The sequence below is a fragment of the Micropterus salmoides genome, unplaced genomic scaffold (assembly GCF_014851395.1).
Source record: "Micropterus salmoides isolate LMB-PRFRI ecotype aquatic unplaced genomic scaffold, ASM1485139v1 Ms_hic_scaffold_10, whole genome shotgun sequence".
NCBI lineage: Eukaryota > Metazoa > Chordata > Actinopteri > Centrarchiformes > Centrarchidae > Micropterus > Micropterus salmoides.
The window spans coordinates 1882994-1910750 of NW_024040041.1; the positions used below are offsets into that span (position 1 = coordinate 1882994).

At 43.7% G+C, this 27757-nt stretch overlaps 1 protein-coding gene across 1 annotated transcript; it reads left to right on the plus strand.

Moving 5' to 3' along the window:
• Positions 1-17664: 17664 nt before the first annotated feature.
• LOC119918448 (fructose-bisphosphate aldolase A-like) lies at positions 17665-27498 on the plus strand. Its single transcript, XM_038739203.1, has 8 exons — positions 17665-17817; positions 19371-19487; positions 20701-20967; positions 22052-22212; positions 22455-22538; positions 25225-25399; positions 25482-25681; positions 27064-27498. The coding sequence occupies exons 2-8, from the start codon at positions 19376-19378 to the stop codon at positions 27157-27159; spliced, it is 1095 nt and encodes a 364-aa protein (XP_038595131.1). The 5' UTR covers positions 17665-17817; positions 19371-19375; the 3' UTR covers positions 27160-27498.
• Positions 27499-27757: the final 259 nt, after the last annotated feature.

The following is a 27757-nucleotide window of genomic DNA, read 5'->3' on the forward strand; positions in this document are numbered from 1 at the left end:
TCGTGTTCTGGCTGCCGGCCCTCAGGGCGGACAGACCGGTGAGGGCCTGATGGTGGCTAGCGCGTCCCGAGCGCTGAAGCGGTGGGAGAAACAACGCCTGTTACTGGAGCCATCATGAGAGAGGGGACCTCGATCGGCCTCTCTCAGGGGAAGGGGGGCAGGGAGGAGGTGGGGGGGTGGTGGTGGGTCCCCCTACTCGAAGTCTCAGGACCTCTTCCCCCGGGCCCGCCAAGACTGAATGACGGTCCTCAGATCTGTCTTCTCGGAGGGCTGTGGGCGAGAGCGCCGTCTTGCGTCTCAGGTTGGTTCAAGCGACGCTCTGCTTCTGGCTGTGGTGGTAGGTGCTGGACGAAGGCTGCGTCCGCCTTTCCTGAGCCGTCGCGGTCCTGGAGCCTGACCGACGGGGGAGATATCGCTCAAACGCCTCTCCCTGAGTTTTGGCGTTCTGGAACCTGTTGACGACAGCATCCACTGCTTCGCCAAACAGGCCAGTAGGCGAGAGGGGCGCATCCAGGAGAAAAGCCCTCTCCTTCCCCTGGATGCCCGAGACGCTGAGCCACACATGGCGCTCCGTAGCCACCAAAGCCAACATGGAACGGCCGATGGAACGGGCCGTTTCCTTGGTCACACGGAGAGCTAAGTCCGTCGCACTACGGAGCTCAGTCAGGTCCTCCTCAGAGGGACCTCCCCCTAAGTCACAGTCCCGAAGGAGATCGGCCTGGTATGCCTGCAAGACAGCCATCGTGTGCAGGCTAGCACCAGCTTGACCCGCTGCCATGTAGGCCTTGCCCACCAAATCGGACGTCATCCGACACGGCTTGGTGGGGAGCGCCAGCGTCCGGAGGGATGAGACGAGGTTGGGAGAGAGGTAGCTAGCCAGCGCCTCCACCCGTGGCATCGCTCTGTAGCCGTGCTGTCTGATAGTCCAGCCGGGGGGACGTAGACAGCTGTGCAGAGAAGGGTAGACACGGGGGTGGCGCTCGGTGTTGCCGAAACCGCTCTAATCCTGGCGAGGGCTGATGACGTTCCGTTTCCCCGAAGTCATTCTCCATGCCTAGCACATCTAGCTCCTCAGAGCCAGATCGTGCAAGCCTCTCCGGACTCACACCTCGAGTGGGCGAAGCCAAAAAACGGGCTCTCGATCGGGGACGAGGGAAGGAGGATTCCGCGGACGAGGAGGATTCCGCGGACGAGGAACGGAAAAAGGCCTTGTGAAATGAAATGGACCTTTGTGAAAACAGCCACAAGATCCAAGAAGAACAAAACTACAGGGGAGGAGGAAAAGAAGGTCAAATGCAACAACATTGTGATTCTATACGTGTCTGGAGTATCAGAGAAACTCAGGAGGATTTTCAACAAACACAACATCCCTGTGTTTTTTAAACCCAAGAACACACAGATGCTGGTACACCCCAAAGACCACACACCCAAACACAAGAAAAGCAATCTAGTGTATGCGGTCCAATGCAGTGAGAAATGCACAGACCTGTATATTGGGGAGACTAAACAACCACTACACAAACGCATGGCTCAACACAGAAGGGCCAACTCCTCAGGTCAAGACTCTGCAGTCTACTTACATCTGAAGGACAGAGGACACTCGTTTGAGGACCACCAGGTGCCAACGATGGTCGTTCAGTCTTGGCCACAGGTAGTCTTAACGACTGTAACGACTGTCGTCACAGCAACAAGGAACACTAACGAACCAGCGGTATCGATGACCCGGGCCAACGACCCAACTGAGGCTAAATAGCTGAGTTTCCCTGCCAGTCAGTCAGAACTGAAGAAGTCCTTTGGATGAGGGACGAAACGTCTTCCAGTATCTTCAACCAAGTCCAGTTGCCCTTGATTTTAACCTTCGTTGGATAACTATGACCTGGATGACTGAGAATCTTCATAGACAATTCTGTATTTATTTTTCATTTCAGTGAACCTTCAGTAACCATGTGACTATAACCCCCGGATCAGGAGCATTATACCAAATTAACAACACCTGGGGGTGCGACGTCATCCACTGCACACTCAACACACCCACACAATCTCCCTCTTTCTATTCTCCTGGTCAGTAAGAGCTTATACCAGTATGTATTGTTTACTCATAGACTATAAGAAGTGGATGTAGTCATTGTGACGTCACCCGTTGGTTTGTGGACTGCCGTTTTGAAGCCTCAAGTTTGGCCGATACCAGCGGCACCGGACGTGACCATATTTGGACAAGATGGTGGAGCTAACTGCCATGTGCGGAGCTAGTTAGCTTGCTTAGCTAGGTGTATCTGTAATTCATGATAACTGTCATTTTAACAGGGCTGGCAATTTTGTCTAGCGAACACCAGTCTTAAAACCAAATGTACTCACCAGAGAAAGTGAACAGTCAACTCCTAATATGCTTTTTCAACGGCACTGGTTAAATATACACAGTGCTGTGGGTACGAGTCACTCTAGCCTGATTGACAGGTCGCCATGGTAACGACTTGTCAATCATAGATAATAATTTGGATCTGCCACACTGGCCTCCTCCGTGTTTGCCTCCACACCCTGATGCTGCAGCTCTGGCTGTGGCTCTTATGGGCAGGTGGAAGCGTATGATGAGGGAGATGAGTTTGGTAATGATTCCCAGATGGTGGCGATTTTTCTATTGAGGCACTGCTCTCACAGGCGACGACAGCTGCTGGTCTTCCTCCCCCCCTCTTCCCCACTGAAGGCATCTGCATTGGACTGGGACCCTAGGGGCCAGAGGTAAGTCGCTTTGCTGGTTTACCCCGATTTTGTCAAACATCTTCAGAGGTCTTGGGCCCAACCCGGGAGGCTACTGCACCCCTCTTCGCCCTCAGCATCCTAGATGGAGTAGACTTTTGAGCTATTGGCTAGAGCCTCATGCTGAAACAGTAGGGTTACTTGTCACCCGAATAAGAAGTGCCACACCACTGATGGATTGGTGATGAAAGCCTGTCAGTCTGCAGCAATGGCCTCGAGACTGGGAAACACTAATGCTCTTCAGCTAGTGTACTTGGAGGGGCTGATATGGGACCTGGAGTCCAATAACCCAGTTGACCTCCTGACAGAGATGGTTAAGGTTGTGGACACAGTGATCCAAGGTGCTGGCTCTCAGGCCAGGGTTCCTGGTAACTCCTTAGTGCAGCTAACTATGGCCCGGCGGCATATTTGGCTGAGCCAGTCTGGTTTGGCAGATGCAGACTGATCTGTAGTTCTGGAGGCTGCGATATCTCCCTTTGAGGTGCTTGGACCTGCAGCAGAGGCTGCATTGGATGAGGCACAGAAGGTCAGGCTGCGTACACAGTCCATCTGCCAGCCTGGACCATCAAGGCCTGTGGCTCATCGGCTTTTGAAGAGGAGTAAAGGTCTCCAGTGGCCTCGTTTTGTGGAGTAATGTGAGAGACGAATCTCGTTTTTCCATTGTGGCCAGCGGTTACTAAGGAAAGGTGAGATACGGCCTCTGTTTCAGGCCATACGGGCAGGCGATTGGTTCACGATAGTGGACCTTTGAAATGCCTATTTTCACATTCCCATCAGTCCACATCACCAGAAGTTCTTCTACAGAATGCAGCAGCAGATCTGCTGTCACGGTGAGGTCCCCACACTGGCGAGTGGCGCTTACACCAAGTGGGCCAAATATCGTGTCAGCAGAGAACACCCACTGTCTTCTGTGGGCTGCAATGCATGGCCTACCAGGGTCACTGGGGACGGATGCCATGAGTCTTTTGTGGTCAGTCTATGTGCTTTTCCCCCACTTCCTCTTCCTTTTTGAGGGAGGTGAGGCAGAGTTTTCCACGTTTTTCATATGTAAACATTTGATTTCTTTGGTACACCAAAAAAAGAGCACAACGGTCCAGAGAATACAGGAAAGCATTGCAACGCCAACCAGCTCTTCGCCAACGCCTAGTAGGCCTACTATTTTTGCTTCAGAGACCACCAAGAACTGTGGTAATAAACCCTCAACACTCTTCTGTCCACACTAAATTTGCTGAAAGATGACAAGAAGATTCTACTACTACTGTGGAACCAAGCCCAAAAAGGGAGACTATTTTTCGGTCTTCTCTGTTGCCAAGCAATGTTTGAACCTTGCAAGGCAGTAGCCCAAAGCCTGCAGAGCTCCAAAACAAGTGCCCTTGGTGCACTTGCATGATTGTGCTCAAAGATCGCATTGCGTCACTTTGAGATGAAAATGCCAGATACCACCACAAGAGTGAGCAGAGCCCCGGGCCACTTTCACCAAACCATGGAAGCACACAAAACAGCAATATTGATTTGGCAGCTAACCGAGAGAGGGCAGTTATAGTGGCAGCAGAAGAAGGAACAGTTCATTTGGAGCCCCTTCAGCTACCCAAGGAGCTGCACACAGACCGCCTTAATCTCTCTGCTTGTCACCAGAGAGTCTCATTGTTGCACAGTGAGAGATGTAGCATTATGTCTATCTAAGCTCATCAACTAGAGCTCTGTTTACTGAGGCAGAAAAACTTTTACAATGCAATTGTGTCTGTGTTTAACTAAATCATCCGAGTGATCATTCTCCAACTTGCACCGATTAAAAACATGGTTAAGGTCCACCATGGCACAGAAGAGACTCACACACTTGTCCCTGATGAATGTCCACACAGACATGAGGACTGAGGAGTGTAAGTAGAGGAGGCCATCAGCAAATTTTTCTCAAAGATGTTTGAGATGATCCTGTAGGTGGGCAGCAACAACTTTTTCCAGATTAGAAATGGGCCTGAAATTTGCAAATACATTTGGATCAAGGGTAGGTTTTTTGAGAAGTGGTCTGATTATGGCAATTTTAGGGCAGATGAAACATTGCCAACCTAGAGGGAGTGGTTTATTACAGTGGTAATCAGTGGGAGTAGGGTAGTAGTGTCTTCATGCAGATGGCCTTGTGGTCGGACACACGCAGATCATACACCAGAAGATTGCTGAGATGAGCAGAGTTCATAATGTCTAGGACGAGAATGTGCCCCCTGGTGTGAGTGGGGACATCAAGAAGTTGTGCCAGAACAGTCGTGTAATTGGAGGAATTCTGCTGCAAAACCGCAGGAGGAGTTGACCTGAGAGAGGGGGCTTACATTTAAATGCAAGGCATTCAAGAGGGGACAAGCCCGGATCACTTCGGTGGATGACAGCCTCACGGTGGCAGCTCAAAGGATGCAAAGTAGGCCTTTCTTTACCAAACACAAGCTTAAATAAGGATAAAACTATGAGTCATTAGCAAAGTGTCAACTGGGTGATCACAGGGACATGTGAATATCAGATCTGTTAAGTGGTTGCCTGCCAGATTTATCACATGACTCATTAGGCAGAGAAAAGTTGTTGCTCTCAAACGTTGTCCACTTAATCATCTAGTCAGTGTTCTGGTGAAGGGAGAGATCAATAGGCAGATAAATAGAAGGTTTGAAAAGTGATTTCATGGTACCTTGGAAATGTATTTTTTATTTAAATACAAAAATACAGTAGTTCATTTTTATACATGCCATGGCTGCTGTATTTTGTAGTTTATTTGAAACACAAAATTAGGGTATTTGGTATCTTATTTTCAAATACAATTTCATGTATCTTTGCCCATCCCTGTTCACACCTGTATCTTGGTTCATTTGGTCCGGACCAAGGGAAAAATACTGTTCACACTGGCTTTTCACAAACTAACTAAGAGGAGTAAACACAACACTCATGATGCCATCCATACCTCTCTACCATGCCAACCTGCACACCCTTACATAATGCCTACACAGTCCTTGTAGCGAAATCAGAACATTAGCAGAGCAGCAGCAGCTACACTCTTCCGTCTGTCTGCATAGGATGCATTCAGGCACAGTATTTAGTGTAGGTCATTCTCATTTTGGCAGCACTCAGAGCTCACTGCACAGTTAAACTGGGGGAAATTGGAATATTTTTGCGGATGGGTTGGGGCAGGAGTGATCCACTGTTCTGCGTTCCTTGTGTCCTTCTCCATGTATCATAGAGCAAGCACAGCATCAGATTTTGATATTGGCTTGATTACAACTGTGCATCTGCCAAACTGTTTTCTGCTCAGGCTCTGCATATTAACTTTTTGATGAATACCCTACACTAAACTGATTGCTTGCTGATCCAACAAACCCCAGACCCACAAATGATGTTACAATAAGCTGCTTCGACTGGTGTTTTTACTTGCTGCTAACCTTAAATGCCTCACATCCCAGCTCAGACTGGACAAGGAGCAGTGAACTGGAATAACCCAGATGTCAAAACACATCAAATAGAAACAGGAGCAGTTAGGAGGGGGAAGAAGACAGGACATGTAGGGAAAGAAGGGAGAAGGAAAGGAGAGAGAGAAGCAAAGAAGAGAAATTAGTGAAGGGAAGGAGTGAAGAAAAAGGTAGGAGTGTGTATGTGTGTGTATGTGTGTGTGTATGTGGGGGGGGGGGGCAGTTGCTAATGTTGTGGGGATCTAAATCTTTTTGCACATTATGGAGACTCACCTTCCTTATGGGGACAAAATGCACAATGGACATACTATAAATCATTTCAGGTTAAGGTTAGTGGATGAAAAGGTTTAAGTTAAGCGCGCGGGTGTGTGTGTGTGCGCGTGTGTGCCAACAGAATTCAACTGTCTTAGATGCCCCAGCAGAAAAACATACAACATAGTATGAAGTGTCAATTTTGAGATGATATATTTGTAACCATAGTTATGTCTCAATCTTTCAAGTCAGTATTAAAAATAGTCAGGTCTCCATATACAACCCAGTCTGCCCCAGTAGCATACAAATTAAAGGGGTTTACACTTTGAAAATACATGCAATGTGTAAACCAAAGTCAAATTTTGGGTGCAGGTGATATGCTGAGCACTCCAATGATGACCTTTCAAAAACTGATGAGCTATCCTCACTTACGAGGAGGTACACAAGTATGTGAGAGGTAAAGGAAGGAAAAATGTGGAATGTGGCTCTGGTAATCTTTACACAACCTGCCTATAAAGGAAAACACCAAAAAACCTTCAACTGGGCCAGGTGTGGTCAGGTCTTTAACTCTTAAACACTTGAGTTTAATCGAGTTCAATGCAAAATAGATTTCCTGTCATTTCAAAGCAGAGTGCAAGTTATATTGAGTTAGTTCTGGGAAAGACTCCCAGCTCTCAGTTGTGCATTCACTTATATTTTCAAAATATGCTGATCCTGACAAGTTTGGGATATTCCCATTGTCCTTTTATGAAACAGAATTTATCTAAGGTAACCATATTGTGGTTTACAAAAAAGAGGGCAGGGGGCAGACGGACACGGAAAGTTGGGGTTGGGGTCAAGTAATTGGTGGCGCCGTGGAAATGTGTATGGGGGGAGGACTGTGTTACTGAACTTTAATAGAGCCTACATAACACTTTTACCTTTTTTTTTTGACACTGACACGTACATACTAGCTAATATTATAACAATAAATAAATACCTGGCTTTGCTCTGTGTGTGTGTGTGTGGGGGGGCAAAGTACAGTGTTAGAGAGTACAGTCTCTCATATGAACTCCTCCCCTTGCATCCTCGCTACCATCCCCACTAAGCTTAGCTTAGCCTTGTTATCTCACAAAAACAATTAGGCTATTTAGCCTCTGGTTCTTTTCCTGACAGTTTTAACCATGGTTCACCAATTGCTAAGGAAACCTAATCTGGACTCGCTGTAATTATAGACCAATCTCCAAATTGTCTTTTTTATCTACGGTTCTGAGAAAGTAATCTAATTTTAGTTGATATCTTTTATGAATAATAATAGTGTTTTTAACTGTTTCTGAGCACTCCAGAGTACAGATGTTGTGATGTTGTTCAGCCATGTTTCTTCGAGCTCAGGATCACCTCTAAAATTAGGTAGTTGTAGTCACTTTTACAAAAAGTTGTACATGTGTTTATTTTCTCACTGCTTGATTACAGCAATGCACTTTATCCAGCCAGAGCTCCTTCCACCGTCTCCAGCTGGTAGAAAACGCTGCTTCTCGAATTGTTACTGAGACAAAGAGGCATGATCACATCATGCAACATAAAGTGCTTTACATAAAACAGAAAAGCAACATAGGGCAACATAAAAAGATATTTAAATGCATTTGAAAAGAGTTCAATCATTAAAATTTTGTTTTGTCAGAAAGCAGACCTGTCCCGACGACTACCTGAGAAGTCTGGATGGTTCATAAGGTAGCAGGAGATCAGAAATGTATTTATACCCTAAATTATTCAGTTTTTTATTAACCTAACAGCAGAACAGACGTTAAGTGGAGAAAATACGATGAAGCTCGTCGTTGGGTATTTCGTAGAGGAGATGTTATACATTTACAGTTGACTCCCCCTCCTTTCGAAGTATTAGGAAAAAAGGACAAGCTGCCACAGAGAAAGTTGTTTGCTGGCTACCTGCAGAGAGAATATGCTGTGATGTGATGGAAGCTAAATTAAAGGCCACACTTGGAGTTAGGCAGACTTTGTTTCCACCACAGCTGACATCTGGACAGCTAACAAAAAAAGGTGGACCAGCTCACTGGATTAACAGTTCCACAATAAGACTGCCATAGCATGTACAGAATCAGAAGAAACTGGACACAAGAGTGTAAATGATGTTAAGCCCTGTTTTGTAAACCTATTAAATACTAACAGCTGTGCCTATGAATGAATATGCAGAAAACACAATAGTTAAGTCCTGAGAGACTTTATTTTTATTTTCTATAAGTGGTGTTAAGCACATTTTCTGTTTTGTAAAAAACATTAAATATTGTTGAGCAAAGGCAGAAAAGCAGTGGTTTAAAACTCGGGAGAGACTTTCTTTGTTTTTTAAGGAGTAATAAGTAAAAAGTAACTTATTACAATTCCTGAGTAACTTGCCCAACGTCGTAGACAATAGTAAATATTAAAATGTAGCCTACTGTAACAGTAGCACAAGTAGTTACACTGAGCCATCAAAATGACAATAATAACACCCTAAGCTACCGGTCATACCAGAACAAGTTAGGCTGTAGCAGCAAAACGGAGAAGCTATATCCCACCATAAAAGATTGATACCAATGACCTGAATATAGGTTTTGTTATTGTTAAATTGCATGACATTGTGCAAAATCCCTCTATTAGTGCATGTATTGAGTAGCATTTTCCTTCTCTAACCACCCAATCTCAAGTCCTCTACTGAGGCAGAAATGTCATAAAAATAAATCTATTTTCTCTGGGTATAAAAATACCACCAGTTCTGATATTCTCGCTGTCAGGGTAATGGCTTTCTTATCTGGGCTCTTTGTAGTATGGAATTAAAGGAAAGCAAAATATAGGCCTGCAAAAAATATACAACCTCTGGACATACACACACATATATTTTGAATGCAAGAACAAGCACATATGCAAACATTATCACACTGACAAACACAGGCACACGCAAAAATACAGCCTCAAAACAAGTCCATACCCACACACACACACACACACACACACATGCAACTGGCAACAACAACAAGATGAAGCCAGTTAATAGGAAGCTAATTATTTGTGCAGCAGCAGTCTGGTGCCCTGCCATTTCAACCTTTAGGCGTTCTCCATCCAACATGCAATGTCGTGACTTAACAAGACTTCTCAAGCTGCTGCAAACCATGTGATTATGCCTGAACATTGGTCCTGCCAGGCTGCACTACCATTGGTCAATTTCAGCTGTGGAAATTTAAACATTTACACATGCTGTACATATTCTGAAATTAAAAATTTTAATTTTAGATATTACTATTAAATTAGCAGTGATGGCTCTGAATAGCAGCAACCACAGTGTATGAGTTTAGTCCTCCCAAGTCGTCACATATGGCCGCATGGTCAAGAGCCTTATGGCGCTTTAAGACCAAAAGCGAACCGAGTGTTTGGGGTGGTGAGTTTACATACAAAGTAAATGCAAAGACGCGATTTCCTGTCGGGCAGCACGAAGGCAACGCAACGTCATACGACTTTCTCGCTTGGGTTGAAAATAGGCTATCGCTGAGTTGCGACAGCCTATCAGTGTTGAGATTGTCCGTACATCACTGAGGCTTCAAAGCAATGTGTGGAAAGGGAAAACTTAAAATCTGCTGGCCGGCTGAGAGCTGCTAAACTTGGGGGAGAGGAGCAGGGAGCAGCGTTGCAACCTTTGGACAAATAAACACCTGTAGTCAGACTAGATTTTGCTCTGACAACTATTCCGTTTACTCGCGAGAGGAGCTCGGAGTTAACTGCTTATTAAATTAGTTTTTTACTTTAGTTTTTAGGATTACTACGTTGATTTATCTTCACTGGAGCTTCTCAGCAGCTAGCTTCTGTGCACATCCGGTTCCAGTGTTGTTGTTAGCGTCGTTAGCTCTGTCGGACTACGACTTCTTATTTATATAAAACCGGACAAAACTGGACATTACTGGGAGAAAAGAAAGCGAGGAGGTTGAACTACCTGGTGAGTCGTCAGTTTGTGATGCACTGGGAATCCCTTTTCCATCATAGGTCGACGTACTGGGGGAAGCCCTTCAGCATCACTTTTTGACGGTAAAGGATATTTAACAGAAAAGTTACCACCGAGTAAGAAGGTGGTTGGGGTGTATGGAGAACCAGAAGCCCGACTTTGAGCCAGGAGACTGGGGTTCGTGTCCCATGTGAAGCAAAAAGTCTATATTAAATATTTTAATTTAGGCAAGTTACGACGTTAGTTAACTTACGTGTTAACTGACACGCAGTTATTATAGGGCTGTATGGCCACACTGATATTTTAGATTTTTTAAAGAACTTTTTACACTTAAAAGTAGGAAATCATGGTCAGATCGTGTTGCGGTATTAGTTAGGTTCACAATAGTGGCAAAAAGGCACAAGAATTGTTGATATTGCTGTTGATTATATCAGAAAAAAAGACTACATCCTGCATCATCTTAATTTCCTCTGACACTGGGATGGCTGTGGCTCAGGAGGTAGAGCGGGTTGGCCGTTAATCGGAAGGTCGGCGGTTCAAGGTCGGCGGGTTGGCCGTTAATCGGAAGGTCGGCGGTTCGATCCCCGGCTCCCCCTGGTTGTGTGTTGAAGTGTCCTTGGGCAAGATACTGAACCCCGAATTGCCCCTGGTGGCTATTCCGCCAGTGTATGAGTGAGTGTGAATGTTACTTTCCGTTTGAGCACTTAGGCTCAGTGTATGAATGTGTATGACTGGTGGATGTAGTGTAAAAGTGGTTGAAAAGACTAGAAAGGCGCTATACAAGTACAGAGCATTTACATTCAACTACTCCACAGCACATAACCCACTCATCCATGCATTGTTGTCATGGCTAACATAGCTGATTTCCACATCTTCATTGTTAATTTGTGTTGTTGCTGTGTAGTTAAATTGAGAGGCTCATTTCAAAGATCAAAAACATTAAGAAATCTATAAAATGATTTTGAATAAAGACATAATAATAATAATAATAATAATAATAATGGATTAAATTTATATAGCTCTTTATTTAGAGATTTATCAGTCTGAAGATAACAGACTGATCTGTTTGAGATGAGGCTTGAAGATTTTTGTTACCAGGTTTGATATTGAAAAGTACAAAGAAAAATTGCTGTTAACTTCTTCAACTTCAGGAAAAAATGCACAACAGCCAAGAATGTCCCATCCCCAAGTTACTTCCACCCAGAGTGTTGTTAGTGCTGACAACACAAAGCTCAGTGAGACAGGCCAAAACTTCTTTAGCACTGCCACCAAGTGGTAAAGCTCTGCAGTTTCACACACAGCATCTATCTGTGCATCCAAACAACCATACATATATATGTTTTCTAATGTGTTTCTCCTGTTTAGGGTCTTGGGGCTTACAGAAAATTACTGTAGTTAGAGTGTTGGAATCTATGTTCAATATAAATAATGCTGCCCCATGAGCTTACACAAAATAAAATATTACCCAGTTTGTGGGTAATATTGATGCCAATATATCATGCAACACCTTTGGGATGAACTGGAACGCAGCCAGGCCTTATCACCCAACATCAGTGTTGGACCTTACTGGTGCTCATGAGTCTGAATTGGAGCAAATTCTTGTAGCCAGGTTCCATGCCTGGAAATGTGGAAAGTGGACAGCCTGAAACCAGAGGAGTGGAGGCTGGTATAATAGCACGTTAATGGTCATGGTGTCCCAACCACATGTTCATGTATCACATGACTGCAATTTTCTGGTATCCATTTACTTTGTTTGGGTGTCTATTGTGGGCACGCTATCAAGCAAGGTAAAGGTGCTGAAGCACAGGTACTTTTGCCTTTATCAGCTCAATAGGTTTGGAGAAGCACACACTAAAGCTCCATAACAAACTTAATTCCAGACTATCTTGAATAATATTATTGATATTAATGATAATATTATTCATGTTTAATATTATAGACACAATGTCATGGTGACATCCAGTTCATAACTTACTGCACCCATGTTTCTTTTATTTGTCACCAGGTCTCCTGTTATTTCAGAACCTGCTTTTACCTCCATGTCCAACAGTTGCGGCTGTGCATGCAGCTACATTTTTGTTTTAATATGTTTTTTTTTGTTTTTTTTATTTCTGAAATATGTATGATTATGAATACTAATGACTGTAATACACTCATCAACATCAGAAGAGTAAGTTGCATGTTTGAGTGCAGTGGTCAGAAGTGGATGAACAATCTGTATAGGCCGGATTTCAAACAATGAGACTTCATATCGAAACTGATAATCTTGCAGCTGGTGATTAAAACTGCTCAGAAGATCATTGGTACCCATCTCCTGAGCATCAGTGATATCGGTGAGGTGAGGCGCCCTACGCAGAGCCCAAAGGATACTAAAGGACAGTACCCACCCAGCCACAGCCTGTTCACCCTGCTGCATTCTGGGAAGAGATATAGAAGTTTCTGCTGCCGCACCACAAGACTGCAGAGCAGCTTTTCCCTCAGGCTATCTGACTCTGAAACTCTAATTCATCCTCAGCACTGCTCCATTGAATAGAGTTCATTTCTGTTTTAGGGTTTTTATAAATGCTTTAATATTACTGTATATTGTCTGCTACGTAGCAGAAGAGAGTAAGAAACTCAATTTAACTCTACAACCTGTTGCATTGTGACAAATAAATCAACCTTGTACCTTGTAACTTGACTTCTGCCATGTGATTTTAGATACCGTTGCCTGAAATTCTTGGAGTTAAATAAATAAATCTGATGATAAATCTGTTTATTTATGAACCACCTGGAGTCATGTCTTGTGAGTCCATTACGACTTTGTATTTTGCACTGATAGTACAAACTAGCCACACGATGGACTCCGCCGACTAAGACCCTCTGAAGAAAGCCTTGCGCATTCAGCAACTTTACCACCACCAAGAGGAGATGCGTGGTATGGCAGAGCAGCATGTGAGCCTCCAGTCTAATGTGTGCGATCAGATTGCTCAGCTGGCATCACTGATTCAAGCTCCGCAGTCCCTGACAGCTCCACCTGCTGTAGATCCTGCCCTCTTCCCGCTGTCGTTGATGCGCATGTGGCTGCACCTCAGCTGTCTTGTCCCAAACACTTTTCTGGGGAGTTTGGTCACTCCCCCCCTTTATGATCCAATGCAGGCTGCATTTTGAGCTACAGTCAGCTTCTTACCCTTATGACAGAGCAAAGATAGCTTAGGTAATTTCTCACCTGTCTGGACGAGCGGAGGCTCTCCTCTCCTGCCACTCGTTTCCACTTGTCTGCCGTACCTTTACGCAGATTTTTCAAAACATCTCCCCAGGCAGAGAAGTGGCACGAGTGTTATTGGGGCTCCATCAGGGCAGAAGAAGAGTAGCAGACCATGCTGTGGAGTTTTGCACTGGCTGCGCTGTTTGATGCCTTTGTCCATGGACTTTCTGGTTCAGTAAAGGATCAACTCGCACCATTAAATCTTCCAGAGGATTTGGAGGCTCTCATGCACCCACCATAAAGATTGACAAGCTCTTGGCTGAATGAGAGAAAGAGAAGTCCTGGTTTGGCAGTCTCCCTCCTGGCTGCAGGTGGGCTCCCTGTGGCTGCTGCTTAGTCCCCGGACCATTCTTTGCCACCCCCTTCAGTTCCAGTTGGGACGTTGTCGGGTGACTCCGAGGGGGAGACAGAAGAGGATGAGGGAAGGAAGGAGTATCTACTGCTCCCTATTCAGTTCCTTCTTCGCCCGCAGCCCGCTCAAAGAGGGGGGTTGCCAGTGAAAGAGAGGGCCCTGGTGAGCCAGACAACTATTGCTAATTGTCCATCTCGCCCCATGCCAACAGTAATTCTGTCTTCTCTTTGTCCTTCTCGTTCACAGGTGGTGCTGCTGGATTCAGGTTCTGATGCCAATCTTTAATCACCCTCGCCAGAGAGCTGAGCATGGACTCTCTTCTGCTTTCAGCGCCCATGGAGGCCTGTGACTATTTTGTTCCCTGATAAACAATAAACATTCACAGACACTTAGCTTCCACCCGGTAAGTCGTCACAGCACCCACTCATCCTAGGTTTCCCGTGGTTGGTTCAGCATAATCCCCACACTGACTGGACTGCTAAGGGCTGTTCAGGCTTGGGGAAGGAACTGTTTCCAAACAGCCTCTCAGTAGGTCCCTCTGGGAACTCTGTTAATGCTTCAGATAAAGATTTTCCAGATCGCTCTAACTTCCCCCAGTGTTACCTGGATTTAAAGGAAGGGTTTAATAAGGCCAAGTCCACCTCGCTCCCCCCTTACAGACCTTTTGAATGAGATCTGATACCCGGTGCCATACCCCCCAAGGCATGTACTCTCTGTCCCCAAACATAGCCCATAGGCAAACAAACAAATAGACATGAACATTTTATTATGGCTGGTTTTAAAAACTCAGCAAAACTGCTTTAAAAAATGTATTTCCCCTAGTGGTATAATGAACAAATTGTGCAAAAATAGCCCAGAAGTGTCAAACCTTATGTAAGGATGATGTACAAAGCAGCCACAAAAATGAACATACAGTAGCCATAACACTGTTAACATACCTATCCCACAGGTCTTGTCAATCTTCCCTGGATTGGCACTAGCCTTCCACCTTTATCTCAGGGTGATACCAGAGAAGATGATCTTCATGTCCGGATATTGCAGGTGGAGGTGGCACAGGTCCTCCTTCATTACCGTGACGAGGTTGACACCCAGTTATTCCCTTTCATGTTGATGACAAGGTCACCCGGTACTGCTTTTTCTCATAGGGACAGGTTGAAAAAGGGAAGAAGGCTCAAGTTACACTTTTCCACCCTCTCGTCCAAATATGGTCACTTCTGCTTCCAAAAACCAAGATTGTCACACTCTGCCTGTCTGCCATGCCGTGTTTTGTACTTTTGTGTTTAGTCAGCGTTAATATCTGTTATTTTGGTCTGTTGGGTTTTGGGGGTCTGTCTTGTCTGTCGTCTTGTGTTCGGTAACCTTTGTCATGTCTGTTACCCCAGTGATCCCTCTGCATGTCTGTCTCTGTTTTCCCTGCGCTCTCTCTCTCTCTCTCTCTCTCTCTCTCTCTGCCTACCTGTGCCTCGTTAGCCTCATGTCTGTCACCTGTGTTGCTCCCGCCCTGCTCATTAGTCCCTGTGTGTGTGTGTGTGTGTGTGTGTGTGTGTGTGTGTGTGTGTATGTGTATATATATATATATACCTGGTGTTTCTGTATTGTCTTTGTCAGGTCATTGTTTATTGTCACCCTGTGTAGCAGTGTGTTCTCCTGTTGTCAGCCTGTTGTTTCCCTGCTCGTTTTGGATTTTGGTTTTCTGTTGGACAACCTTTGTTTTGGAAGTGTGCTCGCTTTTTGTTGCCCTTAATAAATTATCTGAACTGTACCTGCCGGCTTTCGTGTCCTGCATTTGGGTCCTAATACCTGCCTCCACACAACAAACCGTGACAAAGATGGCAAAGACCAAAATGCCAAACTCGAGGCTTCAAAGCTGTAGTCCACAAACTAACGTGTGTTATCACGGTCACTCTGTCCACTTCATATAGCCTACACAGTCTATGGTGAAGCCCGATCAGAAGGGCTATTGGTAGGTGATTTCATTTCAATGGCAATGTTGGAAAATTGCATGCTAACATTAGCCATTGGTCAGTTAACATTTATCCAAGCAAGCATAGCTACAAATTTCACGTTTGTAACATTGATATGTGTTGGCAAACTGGGCTGTAGACCAAGGACCGATTTGAGAACATTCAAATGAGGATTTCTCCATAGCCAACCATTGCCGCTTCACACAAGGTCCTTCCTTTAGTCCCCATAGACCTACTCCTTTTTCAGATTCTTGAGTTTGGCGTTTGTTTGACGTTTCTGTCGTACCTCACTGTTGCGATCTCGCACTATTTGTTCGAAAAATGGTTTCATTTGTCCTCCACGGAGGAGACAAACTACTGAATTAGGCACCAGCTCTGAACCAGCCTTTGCACTGCCTTGGTGGAAAGGGGCTAATTATGAGCGCTAACCCTTAAGGAGCCCCTAAAGTCCTGCAAGGTGATTTTTTTTTTTTAAATGTACGCACAAAACAATAACTTATGTGCACAATTATGTTAAACAAGATTTAAAAAATGTCACAGGACTTCAGGGGCTCCATAAACCCTGGCCTCTATACCTTTAATGTAAAAAGCATCAGTTGTGTCATGGAGCAGCACTGAGGGTGTGTTAAACTGTCTGAATGACTGAGGATCGCAGACTGTACCTGATTTCTTATTCAGCCAATGATTCTTTATCATATGATGAACCTGAAGTGATTTTATCAGATGAGGCAGCTGAACACATGCATTAGCAATATGGCAAAAATGAGCCAGTGAATGAAGTCATTATTCATGTTTCAAGGACAGACGCCATCTATGGTAGAGTTGGAGAGATGCTTTGATGCTTTGAGTGTTATATTTTCGTGGTTCATACATTTTGTAATCATGACTCTGAGGTAAACATATCAGATTTCCTATAAATGTCAACGTAAATGTATATGGTGGAAATGCATCACTGAATACTGACATTGTACTACTTCCTGCAGCAGTGGGGTTTCCTTAGCGGGATGATGCTCTTGTCATGTATCACCCACACACTGTGCATGTGAGGATTCTCACGTACACCAAGATTGTTTTTCTTACTTAGACCCTTAGCTCTGTCTTACAGGCAACAAGCACTTTCAGCGTAACAGAACTGAACGCACAAGCAGTGCTTAAACCAAAAAGTGTAATCTTGTTAGTCTTGTTTGTAAGTGTTACGACAGCCTTCTGCTTTTCTCAGCCCTCTGAGCTTAATGAGACCATTGAGGTGATGTAACACCTCTCCAGCCATGATGGAAACCCTCCTCTCAAAGGGCAACAACAGCTGAGAACATCTGACTCATTTCTACACGTCTGCATGCCTTCAGAGTGTTTAATATTTGAATTAATAGTTTATTTTACAGTATCTGTAATGTTCCCCATTGTTTTGTTATGTTTTATGGGATGACATGGGTTTACCGCTTACCATTCAGTCATCATTGTGGGTTACTGGCCCAGAAGATCCAAATTATAAAATTTAAAATGAGCTCCTAGAATATTTGTGACGCAACTAGAAGACTTCTATACAGCTGTATGGCAGGATTTTGATCAACTAACGTTAATCAACGTGCAGCGGACCTAGCCTGGAAGACAACGATGAGGTTTTAAAACGCCCAATTTTCAGCATCAGTTCAATCCGCTAGAGCCGGAACACCATCCTCCTACTGGATGAAGCGTTGCGTCAGTACTGCTGAGCTGTGATTGGACAGAACCTCGCACAGGCCCCGTCCCTCTGCTGTGCCTCCTTCTCCATCTCTCCCCTCTCAGGACAAGAGCTTCCTACATCTGTCTGCTGCCTTCTGTCCGCACGTCGCTACTACCTGGTGAGTTTTCTTATATTAGTTGTGAAAATGACATTTTATTCATATTCACTCCATACAGTTTGTTAGTCGAGCTTGTCACGTGTTTATTAGGCGTTTTTTCCCCCAAACACTTGTTAAAATAGACCTTGTTGTCTTAGTATTCGAAATGATAACGTTTTCCTAAAGCCATACAATATTTTCTTGCCACAATAAAGTCGTTTAATGAAAATGAAGTGGTTCTTCCTGAACTTTGTCTGGAGGCGATTTGTACTGGGGAACTCCCTGTGAGTCAAAGCCATCGGCACTGACAAGGACGCGGAAGTGTCATAAGCAGCTGCCACTGTGTTAATACAGCTTTAATACGGACATAGCCTAGTATAGGAAGGAAAACATCGTCGTAACATTTGTAACAACTCCTAAAAGTTCAGGAATGCTGTGGAGTGAATGTCAGACTGTCTATCAGAGTTTGGTAGTTCCTCCTCCGAGGCCGGACCAGTGACGCAGTTTCTGCCAGCGGTGCAATTGGTCGCTGTTCTTTAAATCGCATAAACATGTTCTTCCTTCTGGGACCTTTCTCTAAACTTTTTCTTTTGTTGTGTGAAGTATTGGTTGGTTTAGCCACTTTCATGCTAGAACAATAAGTGAAATGAAAGTTCAGAGTAGTTTGTCTCTGTGGTGGAGTTGTGAACACCTGATGGACACCTGAAACCAGACCGGGGGCCACAACCACATGCTGCTCACAAGCTAAAACGTTTGGGTCCTCTGGTGTAAGCTTTAATAACATGCTGTATTTTATAAGGTTAACAAATTGTGATTTTATTAAATATAAAATCTTACTATGGGGCGTCCTGAAGGGCGTCCTGAAGGTCAGGGTTATAGCCTACCACACAACCAGTTCAGTTCTAGCCAAGGACGTTGCATGCTCCCTTCTACCCACAAGAAATAAACTCATTCATTAACATTCACACACTGACTGAACAGGCATCAGGAGCCATTCAGTGTCTTGCTCAAGGACACTTCGACATGCATACTGGGGAGCCTGGGAACCATCAACCTTCTGATAAGTGGATGGCCACTCTACCCTTTTTACAAATGATTTGTTTTTCATCTTACATCTTAATCTGAAAGTAGCCTAGCTTTAGCTGGCAGATCATATCTCTCTGAAATGTAGTAACTAAGGTACAAGTACTGCAACATTGTGCATTATTGGAGAAAATGTAATTACATTCCACCATTGCATTTTAATATGCAATGGTACAAAATTGTATTCAGTTCAGTAAAATGAACAATTTTCCTGCCTAGTTTTTAAGAATAACTTCCTTATTGTATTTTATTAGGATTATTTTATTTAAATGTGTATGTGTTATAGGGTGAGGGGATAAGAATGACAGAAAGTAATGAATGAACCGATCAGTTCAACTTTTTCCTTCATTATTCATCCTCCTGATGGAGTGGAGAACACTGTTAGTAAATAGCTTTTAGACATTGGAGAGAAAAGTTTGGGACGTACAACAGTTTACTGAATTAGTAAGAAAACAGTCAATATTGGTCTCTCTTTCTTTTCTTGTCTCCAGTCATCATGACTCATGCGTATCCCTTCCTGAGTACTGAGCAGAAGAAGGAGCTCAGTGGCATCGCTCAGAGGATCGTAGCTGCTGGAAAAGGCATCCTGGCGGCTGATGAGTCTACAGGTAGGCCCGCAGACACAGACTGGTTGAGGAGGCAGGAATGAAGGGCATGTAACAGGGTCACGCTTATCCTGTTGACCACAATGGCCAATCCAGTTCAGTGACACAGTAATCACATTAAAGACAATTACAGTTTCCTAACCTTGCTATTGAAGACATTATTATTATCAAATAACTAACTCACATTACAGTCTGCTAAAAAAATTAAAGCACCTACAGTTTATTCACTTTTCCATTTTTGTACCCACTAACATGCACATATATACTAGAGCCTGACTGATACATCAGACTTGAATTCATCACAGATGTATTGCATGATGAAGAAATGAACATCGACATAAAAAAAAATGTCGTACAGAAATGCCCAAAATATGTTTGAGGTCATTTAGAAACAGTTCTGACAAAAAGCACAGTAAAACTCCCCTCTCACTACACATCACACTCACAGCTCTTTAATAACCATATTTAAGGATACTTACCAAACATGTTTGATAATGTGTTTATAAATCAGTATTAGCAGAAGATATTGTTATTGGATTTTTTGAAATCCTGAGATATTGGTATCTGCCTGTACCTCCTTCTACTACCAGGGGACCTCCTCTGTCATGTGCTACAGTGTTGGTACAACAAACATTCTTTGGCACATGCAGTATATAGACTGTGGACAAAATAACAGAAACGCCACAGAAAAAAATAGCAGCAATTGAAAAACTTGTGAAGAATGAGAGTTTAAAGATTCAGAGGTAAGGTTTGACAACCTGCAGAAACAGTGAAAACATCTAAGTGATCATTCATCATTCATCATGATCATCACAACATTTATTCAGGACATCTGAGACCTAGCTGTGTCATGTTTGATTGACATTCCAGCTACATAACACAAATGACTACAGCCAGAGTTAAGGAACACATGGCAATCACACAATCAAATAAGATGCTGCCGTTACAGTCCCAACTTCTCTGGCAAAAGCTTTCCTCTAATCTGTGGGTTTTCCTTGAATGGATCTACCAGATACTGACTGTTTTTATTTTTATATATTCAGGTTTTACAGGTTATTACTGTTTAAAACATTAGTCCCAAGCCTGGCCTCTGGATCCCCAAGGAGTGGCATGATTTTGTTAGACTCCCCCTGACCTGTAAGTTTCAGGATCTCCATTAAACATCTGCCTTGTCTCTAACTCCATCTGTTGCCTCCCCTTCTGCTGGCACCTCCAGGCAGCATGGCCAAGCGCTTCCAGAGCATCAACGCAGAGAACACGGAGGAGAACAGGAGGCTTTACCGCCAGCTTCTCTTCACTGCCGACGAACGGGTCAACCCCTGCATCGGTGGCGTCATCTTCTTCCACGAGACACTCTACCAAAAGACGGACGACGGCAAGCCCTTCCCCCAGCTGGTCAAAGAGAAGGGCATGGTGGTGGGCATCAAGGTGGACAAGGGTGTGGTTCCCCTCGCCGGCACCGACGGAGAGACCACCACTCAAGGTACAGAGGTGCTCTTTACTATACTGAGGACAGGAAACAAAGATTTGGGAAAGACGTGTTCTGGACATTTGTGGCCTAAGCAAATACTGACAAGGACACTGATCACTGATGGGTTTACTGTCATCAGCTGTAGATTAACACTGACCAACACCAGGTTACAGAAAAGCTTCCAAAATTAACACATTTCCAAAAAACCTGAGGACACACTCTGAAGCTTATAGCATATACGTACATCTTAATACCTACTTTGTACAAATAAAAAGAACAAAGGAATAGTTCAGCATTTTGCAAAAGTATGCTTGACCAGTTGGGGGTAGTAGTAGTGGTAATACAAATATAAATCAAATTAGAACATAGACAAAAAAATATCTGTGAACCAAATTCTTAAAGTTTCTGCATTTACTCACTCTCTCATCTTTTCTGTTCCACCATGTTTAATCAACTGCAGTAAATGTTTTCATTGATAAGTAATTATTGTAGGTCAAGTAGTAAAATGGCAGCGTCTCCATTGTTCAAACTAAGAAGCACAATGACAGGGCTTGCTAAGACAGCGTCAATCCTAGGATGTGCAGTTTAGTAGAAATAAACTCAAGCCACTGATTCCCAGCTGCAGGATTGAGTGGGTGTAGCTGATGGGTGGATGGTTCTCACTGCAGAGCTAGTGTTTGTCCTGTCCTACAGTTTCAGTTACTAATAGTTCATCCACACCTACCAGCCAATCAGAATTGAGAATTTGCAGTGGCCATAGTATGATTACATTTGTAATTTGACAGCTAACAATGAAATTGCATATAAAACATCCAATTCACTTCCTATTAACACATACCTGGATATTTATGATCAGTAGGATATTGGAAGTGCTTTTAACATTTTTAATTTGAAATTACAAACTGATAACACTCACACAGGTGTATTTCTCTACTCTTATAAGAAAATGTGTAGTGAGTGAGCTAAACTGCACGCAGATACATAGAAAATACATGAACCAGTGTATGAGCCTCCTTTTCTTGCCTCTGGCCTCATTAACACAGTCCCCGCCTCCTTTCATCACTCAAAGCCACCGTCTGTGCTGTGTTTCTGGCAGGTCTGGACGGGCTGTATGAGCGCTGTGCTCAATACAAGAAGGACGGTGCTGACTTTGCCAAGTGGCGATGTGTGTTAAAGATCACCCCCACCACCCCGTCTGAGCTGGCAATCAAGGAAAACGCCAATGTGCTGGCCCGCTACGCCAGCATCTGCCAGATGGTTAGACACACTCTCAAACACGACATTCCAGGCTCTGCAGCTCAGTTAAAGAAGCCTGTCTTCACAATGCAGTGATGTAACACCAACAGCCACTGCACCACTCAGTACACTGTTCTAACTGTGCAACAGTTGCACAACTCACAAACCCCAGAGAGGAAGTGCTTTTATCTGTTGTCATAATGCTGGTTGCTATGTTCTTACCCATCCGCTACTTAATGCCATCACCTGCTGTCCCCCCCCAGCATGGCATTGTGCCCATCGTAGAGCCTGAAATTCTCCCAGACGGTGACCACGACCTGCAGCGCTGCCAGTATGTGACTGAGAAGGTGAGTGATGGTGGGAACACACCAAGTAGGAGAGGAGGTGGGAGGGTGAATGAATGTGGAACAGATGAATGAATTGACTGAGACGAACCATTTACATAAATACTAGCCTGTAATTGTGGATCCCCCTGAGTTTGTTATGTTCTCAGCAAAAAGCAGTGTGTGCAGCCCGGTAACATCTGTGCTGCATATTTTCACCTTGAATTGAGTTGTTTCCTACTTCTTTTGGTGTGGACGTCAACAAAGGCATCCAAAAGGCATTTAAACAAACAGCTGGAGTGAATAGTGAGTTTCACAGCAGCCTAAGAACACAACAAGTTCAGTTTAGTTTTAACTAAATAAAGCTGTTTCAGGTGTGTTTCCATGTTACAAGACAAAACCATTTGTGAGAAAGCACAGGGTTTCTCCCGTCAGTCTGATATCAGTCTCATTCTGCACTCTTGTAGTTCAGATTTTAAAGAATCTGCATGTTTTTTGACTCAATCATCTACTTTGTCACCACCTCCACAGTATTATTAATTAAGATCTCCTCCTAAAAATCACAAAGGCGGCATGGCTCGCTGTATGAACGTAACGCTGTTGTGTTCAGAATGATGTAATTTCAGCTGCAACCGCAGTGGAACAAGTCAGGATGAGTGCAGATGTGGTGTGTAGTCCGCGTATACAGCGTAACCTCAAGTTAACCATGAAGATAACCTGCTCAGAGCAGTTCAGAGATGCAGCGTAAATTGCCGTGGCAACAGACCTTGGGTAACACCTATCTACCTCTCATAGTACGGGTTAATCTGGAAGTTACACCAGACGTCACAAAGTTACTCCTGGAGTTACCTGGATAAGCCAGTTACCTCACTTTGTAGTACAGGCCACTGGTGTTGCTGCCAAACAGGAAGTAAAGCCCTTTTTCTGCAGCAGATGGTGTATATGTGAACTGTAGGATCAGAACCCCATCTGTGTAAACTGAGCCCATCACCAGTGTCCTTTTTGTGTCCACACTGACAGGAAAAGCAAAGCCTTTAAGGAGGGTGCTTTGTTGGGAATCTGTGAGGACAGAGTCCAGCAGGTTTGTTGTGAAAGTGAGTCTTTCCCGGTGTGTTTGAGAGAGTTAGTTCTTTTTCTATTAGGGATGGGTGTTGCTACTTGATACCTTTAAGGTATCCACCAAAATAGCCCAGTATCGAGTACTATCGAAACGTCTAGTCAAACCAGTGAACTGCATTCAATACTTTTTGTCAGCAGATCAGGGAAAAAAGGACTATTTGTATGGTTTTGCTTGCAGCCAAACACACAAGCAACACACCAAAAGAAGAGAAGAGCACGCCTCTTTTATCCTTATGTGCCTGCACGTGCAAGTCCAAGCGTGATTTTAACAGCCGCTCACCTTCAGCTGCGGCTCAGGAATGTTCATCACTGTTGCAAGTTTATCACCACAAGCTTGTCTTTCCAGTTGTTTCATCTTCTGCTATCATTTAACATTTCTCTGTACAGTTTTATTTGCAATTTACATCACTCGTCACCGATCCCATCATATCAATTAAACACTTTTGTGGCCGATTTTCCTCATGGAGCCTCCGGCTGCTTATATCAGATGTAGTCAGTGTGGTTGGCTGGAGGTGCAGCCTTTCTTTCCCTCTGTTTGCTTCTTTAGACTCTTGACTTGCTTAAGTCGACTCCTTACTTGTTTTCTATTTCTTTTTGTTGTCTTTTTGGAGGTTTGTGACTCACCACTAAAGGAAAAAGCACTCACAGAGATCTTTCAATTCAGTTCAAGATTTATTGACCGAAGGTTAACAAAATTATTCTCTGTTCTTTACTTACTGAAACTTTAACTTCAGTTTGTTTTCCACAACTCACAGTGGTCACTACACTATTTCACTCCTCCTCCCTCATACAGCTACAAAAACACCTGCAAAGCTGTCAGCCTCTGAAAATACCACTAGAGAGGATGACCTAATTAGGATAAGGACGGATTTGATACCATTTCCTATTTATAACAGTAACAGTTATTTCAATCAATAAGAAGAAAAGAAAATATATCACTGCTGATCTATAACAACAATAAAAGTAATGATACCAATCAACTACTATGGCTTCAACAGGTGGCATTTTACGCAAGGTTTCCAATATAGTACTTGATAATGGGGATGGGGGTGTGGGAGACCCAGGTTCAACTCCCCACTGTGACCCATCCACCACGTGTCCCTGAGCAAGAAACTGAGGCGTGCGACCCCTGATATAAATAGCATATGTAAGTCGCTTTGGATGGAAGTCTCTCAGTGGTGCTGCCAGTGGACAGTGAGTCATATCACCAAGAATGCTATTAGGGGTGTCAGGAGATTGTTTGCAGCCTCTGTGTTAACTTGGTGGATAAGTTCACAGAGCTTTTCTCTGACAATGACGGATTTATCAATCAGATGATTGATCATGTTTTCTCTTGTGACGCTGCGTTTTCACCAGAAATAAAATGGCTTTTATGTTGTGGGAAATCACAGGAAGTCCTCTCTCCCAGTAGTGCTAGCTTCACAGCAGAGTGTTCAGGTCCAGTCAAAACAAGTAGAAGAAGGGAGTTGCTGGAAGTCAAAGACGTCCTAATTAAGTTTACTTTCTGCTTCTTCAACAGTTGTTTGATAAATTGCTATTAAACACATTCAGAGAGAATCTGATTTGTTCATTTGTGTGTCCGCTCTCTCAGGTGTTGGCAGCTGTCTACAAGGCTCTGTCTGATCACCACATCTATCTGGAGGGCACGCTGCTCAAACCCAACATGGTGACCGCCGGACACTCCTGCCCTAAAAAGTACAGCTCTCAGGAGATTGCCATGGCAACTGTCACCGCCCTGCGCCGCACTGTTCCCCCTGCTGTGCCAGGTGAGGTGGACATATAGGTATTTGCATAACAAGTGTACCCCATTTCCCCCTGGCCTTCCTCCTGAGCATTCTCCTTCTCCAGGTGTGACCTTCCTGTCGGGTGGTCAGAGTGAGGAGGAGGCCTCCATCAACCTGAATGCCATCAACCAGTGTCCCCTGCACCGTCCCTGGGCCCTCACCTTCTCCTACGGCCGGGCCCTGCAGGCATCAGCACTGAAGGCCTGGGGAGGCAAGAAGGAGAACGGCAAGGCCTGCCAGGAGGCGTACGTCAAGAGAGCCCTGGTAAGCAGAGAGGAGGGGAGACAGGCAGAGTCCTGACGGGGGAAGGGGAAAGATTCACAGCTCTATTCCAGCTGGGGAAAATCTCACTTTGTGTCTGATCTCTTGTGGTAGAAGAACTATTCACATCCTTACCTTCTAACTAAAATAAAAGTACTAATTTATTATGCATTTACTTGTAATTTTATACCACTTTCTAATATGCAGCTTTCTTTGTGTGCTGTTTATAAGTGGTAACTAAAAGTGAATAAATAATGTGTTAATGCTTTACAGATAGTAATAAGCTATTAGTAAGACGTGAGGGACTTGTTTTCTGATGTGCTTCATCAGGATGATTGAATAAAATATTGATTTATTGAGTAGACATATTTTGGATATTTATTTAGGATAAACTGGTATGTTAATCGAGTAATAGGCAACTTTTTTTCTTTAGAAGACACAAAATTTATCGTTAGATTAATCGACTTGAAAAATAATTGTCATGTACAGCCCTAGTCAGTTTAGACCCACACACCACTGACATCCACAAACTGCTCCCCACCTTCTAGTACTGCTTTACAAAAGCACAGTTCAGTCCATACAACTCTAGTGCTTCCTGTTTTCTCACCTGTACAAATGTCTGTATGTAGTTGTGTGTAAATGTGTGTTTGTTCTGGAGGCACACATACTGCACACTCTGTGAAGGCACATTTCAATAAAAGCTGTCTATCTAGCTGACAGATAAATAGAGTTTAATAACATAAAATATCAATTAGTACCAGATTATTACCAGAAAATTGCACTTTTACATGAGTGGATGCACTAAAGTATCACTTAGTGTTGTTGTGAATGAAAGAGGGTTTTTGTCTGACTTCATCCTGTGAGAGTCTGTACATAAGTACATATTTATAGTTACAATTTTGCTCATAACCTTTCACCCACCCCCATTTATTTTTCCTTGTAAAATTGTAAGTATTAATTTCTTATCTATTTTACTGTGGGTTTAATTATTTTGAGTTTTTATTCATATTCTTACTTTAAGTTGCATAATATGGTGTATGTATTGTATGCATGTATACGAGCATGTGTGTTTGTGTGTATATTTGTGTTATTACAACTGCTCCATCAGTGATATAACATATCATTAACACAAACAGACTTTACCTTGAACTTGTTGAAAAGGAAGATCAGTTGTAACCTAATCGGGTCATAAAAATGGCGATGTTTTACAAATAATCAAAAATACAAACCCTTTTTTGCTTTGTGGGTGGTGATAAGGCACTGATACCCCTAGTTGCTCCAGAGGCGTGCGACCTCTGACATACGTAGCAATTGTAAGTCGCTTTGGATAAAAGCGTCAGCTAAATGAATAAATGTAATGTAAAGATCTTTGTGTTTCTCCACAGAATAACAGCCAGGCAGCTCTGGGGAAGTATGTGTCCTCTGGAGACAGGAGCGCAGCAGCTCAGGAGTCTCTGTTTGTCGCCGACCACGCCTACTGATGTCAGCTGCTTCTCCTCAAAGCACTTCACCCCCATTCCACCCAGTCACTGCCCTTTTTGCTGCCACATTCAGCTGGAGCAGGCTGTACTATCCTCAGTCACACAGACTCCCAACCAACCATTTAACGTTAATCTTTTATTGATGGGAGCCTAATGACTTTCTGAAAAAAAATAAAAAAAATAAATACATTTAAAAAGTACTACAATACCCATAGGCCTATTAAGAAAACTCCACCTCGAGCTTGCCTTTAAGTGTGAATTTGTTACTGCACTGCCTGGCTCAGTGTGTTTAGAGTGGATACACTGGAAAAAGGTTCCAATTAAAATATTCCATAATGATGTCTTGTTTTGTTTGATCAGTTTGTGCACATTTATTGATTTCAGTTATTCTGAATGCCTTACATACAGGGGGCAGTGATGAACTGTACTTTGATCTTTTACCTTAAGTACACATACACAATCAGTGGTTGTAGCTCCATCCTACACCTTCTTTGTTGGAAACTAGTTTCAGCTTTCAGGTTTTTCCGTTCAGCATCCGTATCCGTAGCTGCTGAGGGCGGCATTCAGAAATACCACTGGACTGCAGAGCAGGATGTTT

Bases quoted from the DNA above. Each gene is read 5' to 3' on its own strand.
- LOC119918448 (XM_038739203.1), top strand. From the start codon at position 19,376: ATGACTCATGCGTATCCCTTCCTGAGTACTGAGCAGAAGAAGGAGCTC. The intron at 20,968-22,051 runs GTACAGAGGTGC...TGTTTCTGGCAG, and splicing joins CGGAGAGACCACCACTCAAG to GTCTGGACGGGCTGTATGAG. The intron at 22,539-25,224 runs GTGAGTGATGGT...CCGCTCTCTCAG, and splicing joins GCCAGTATGTGACTGAGAAG to GTGTTGGCAGCTGTCTACAA.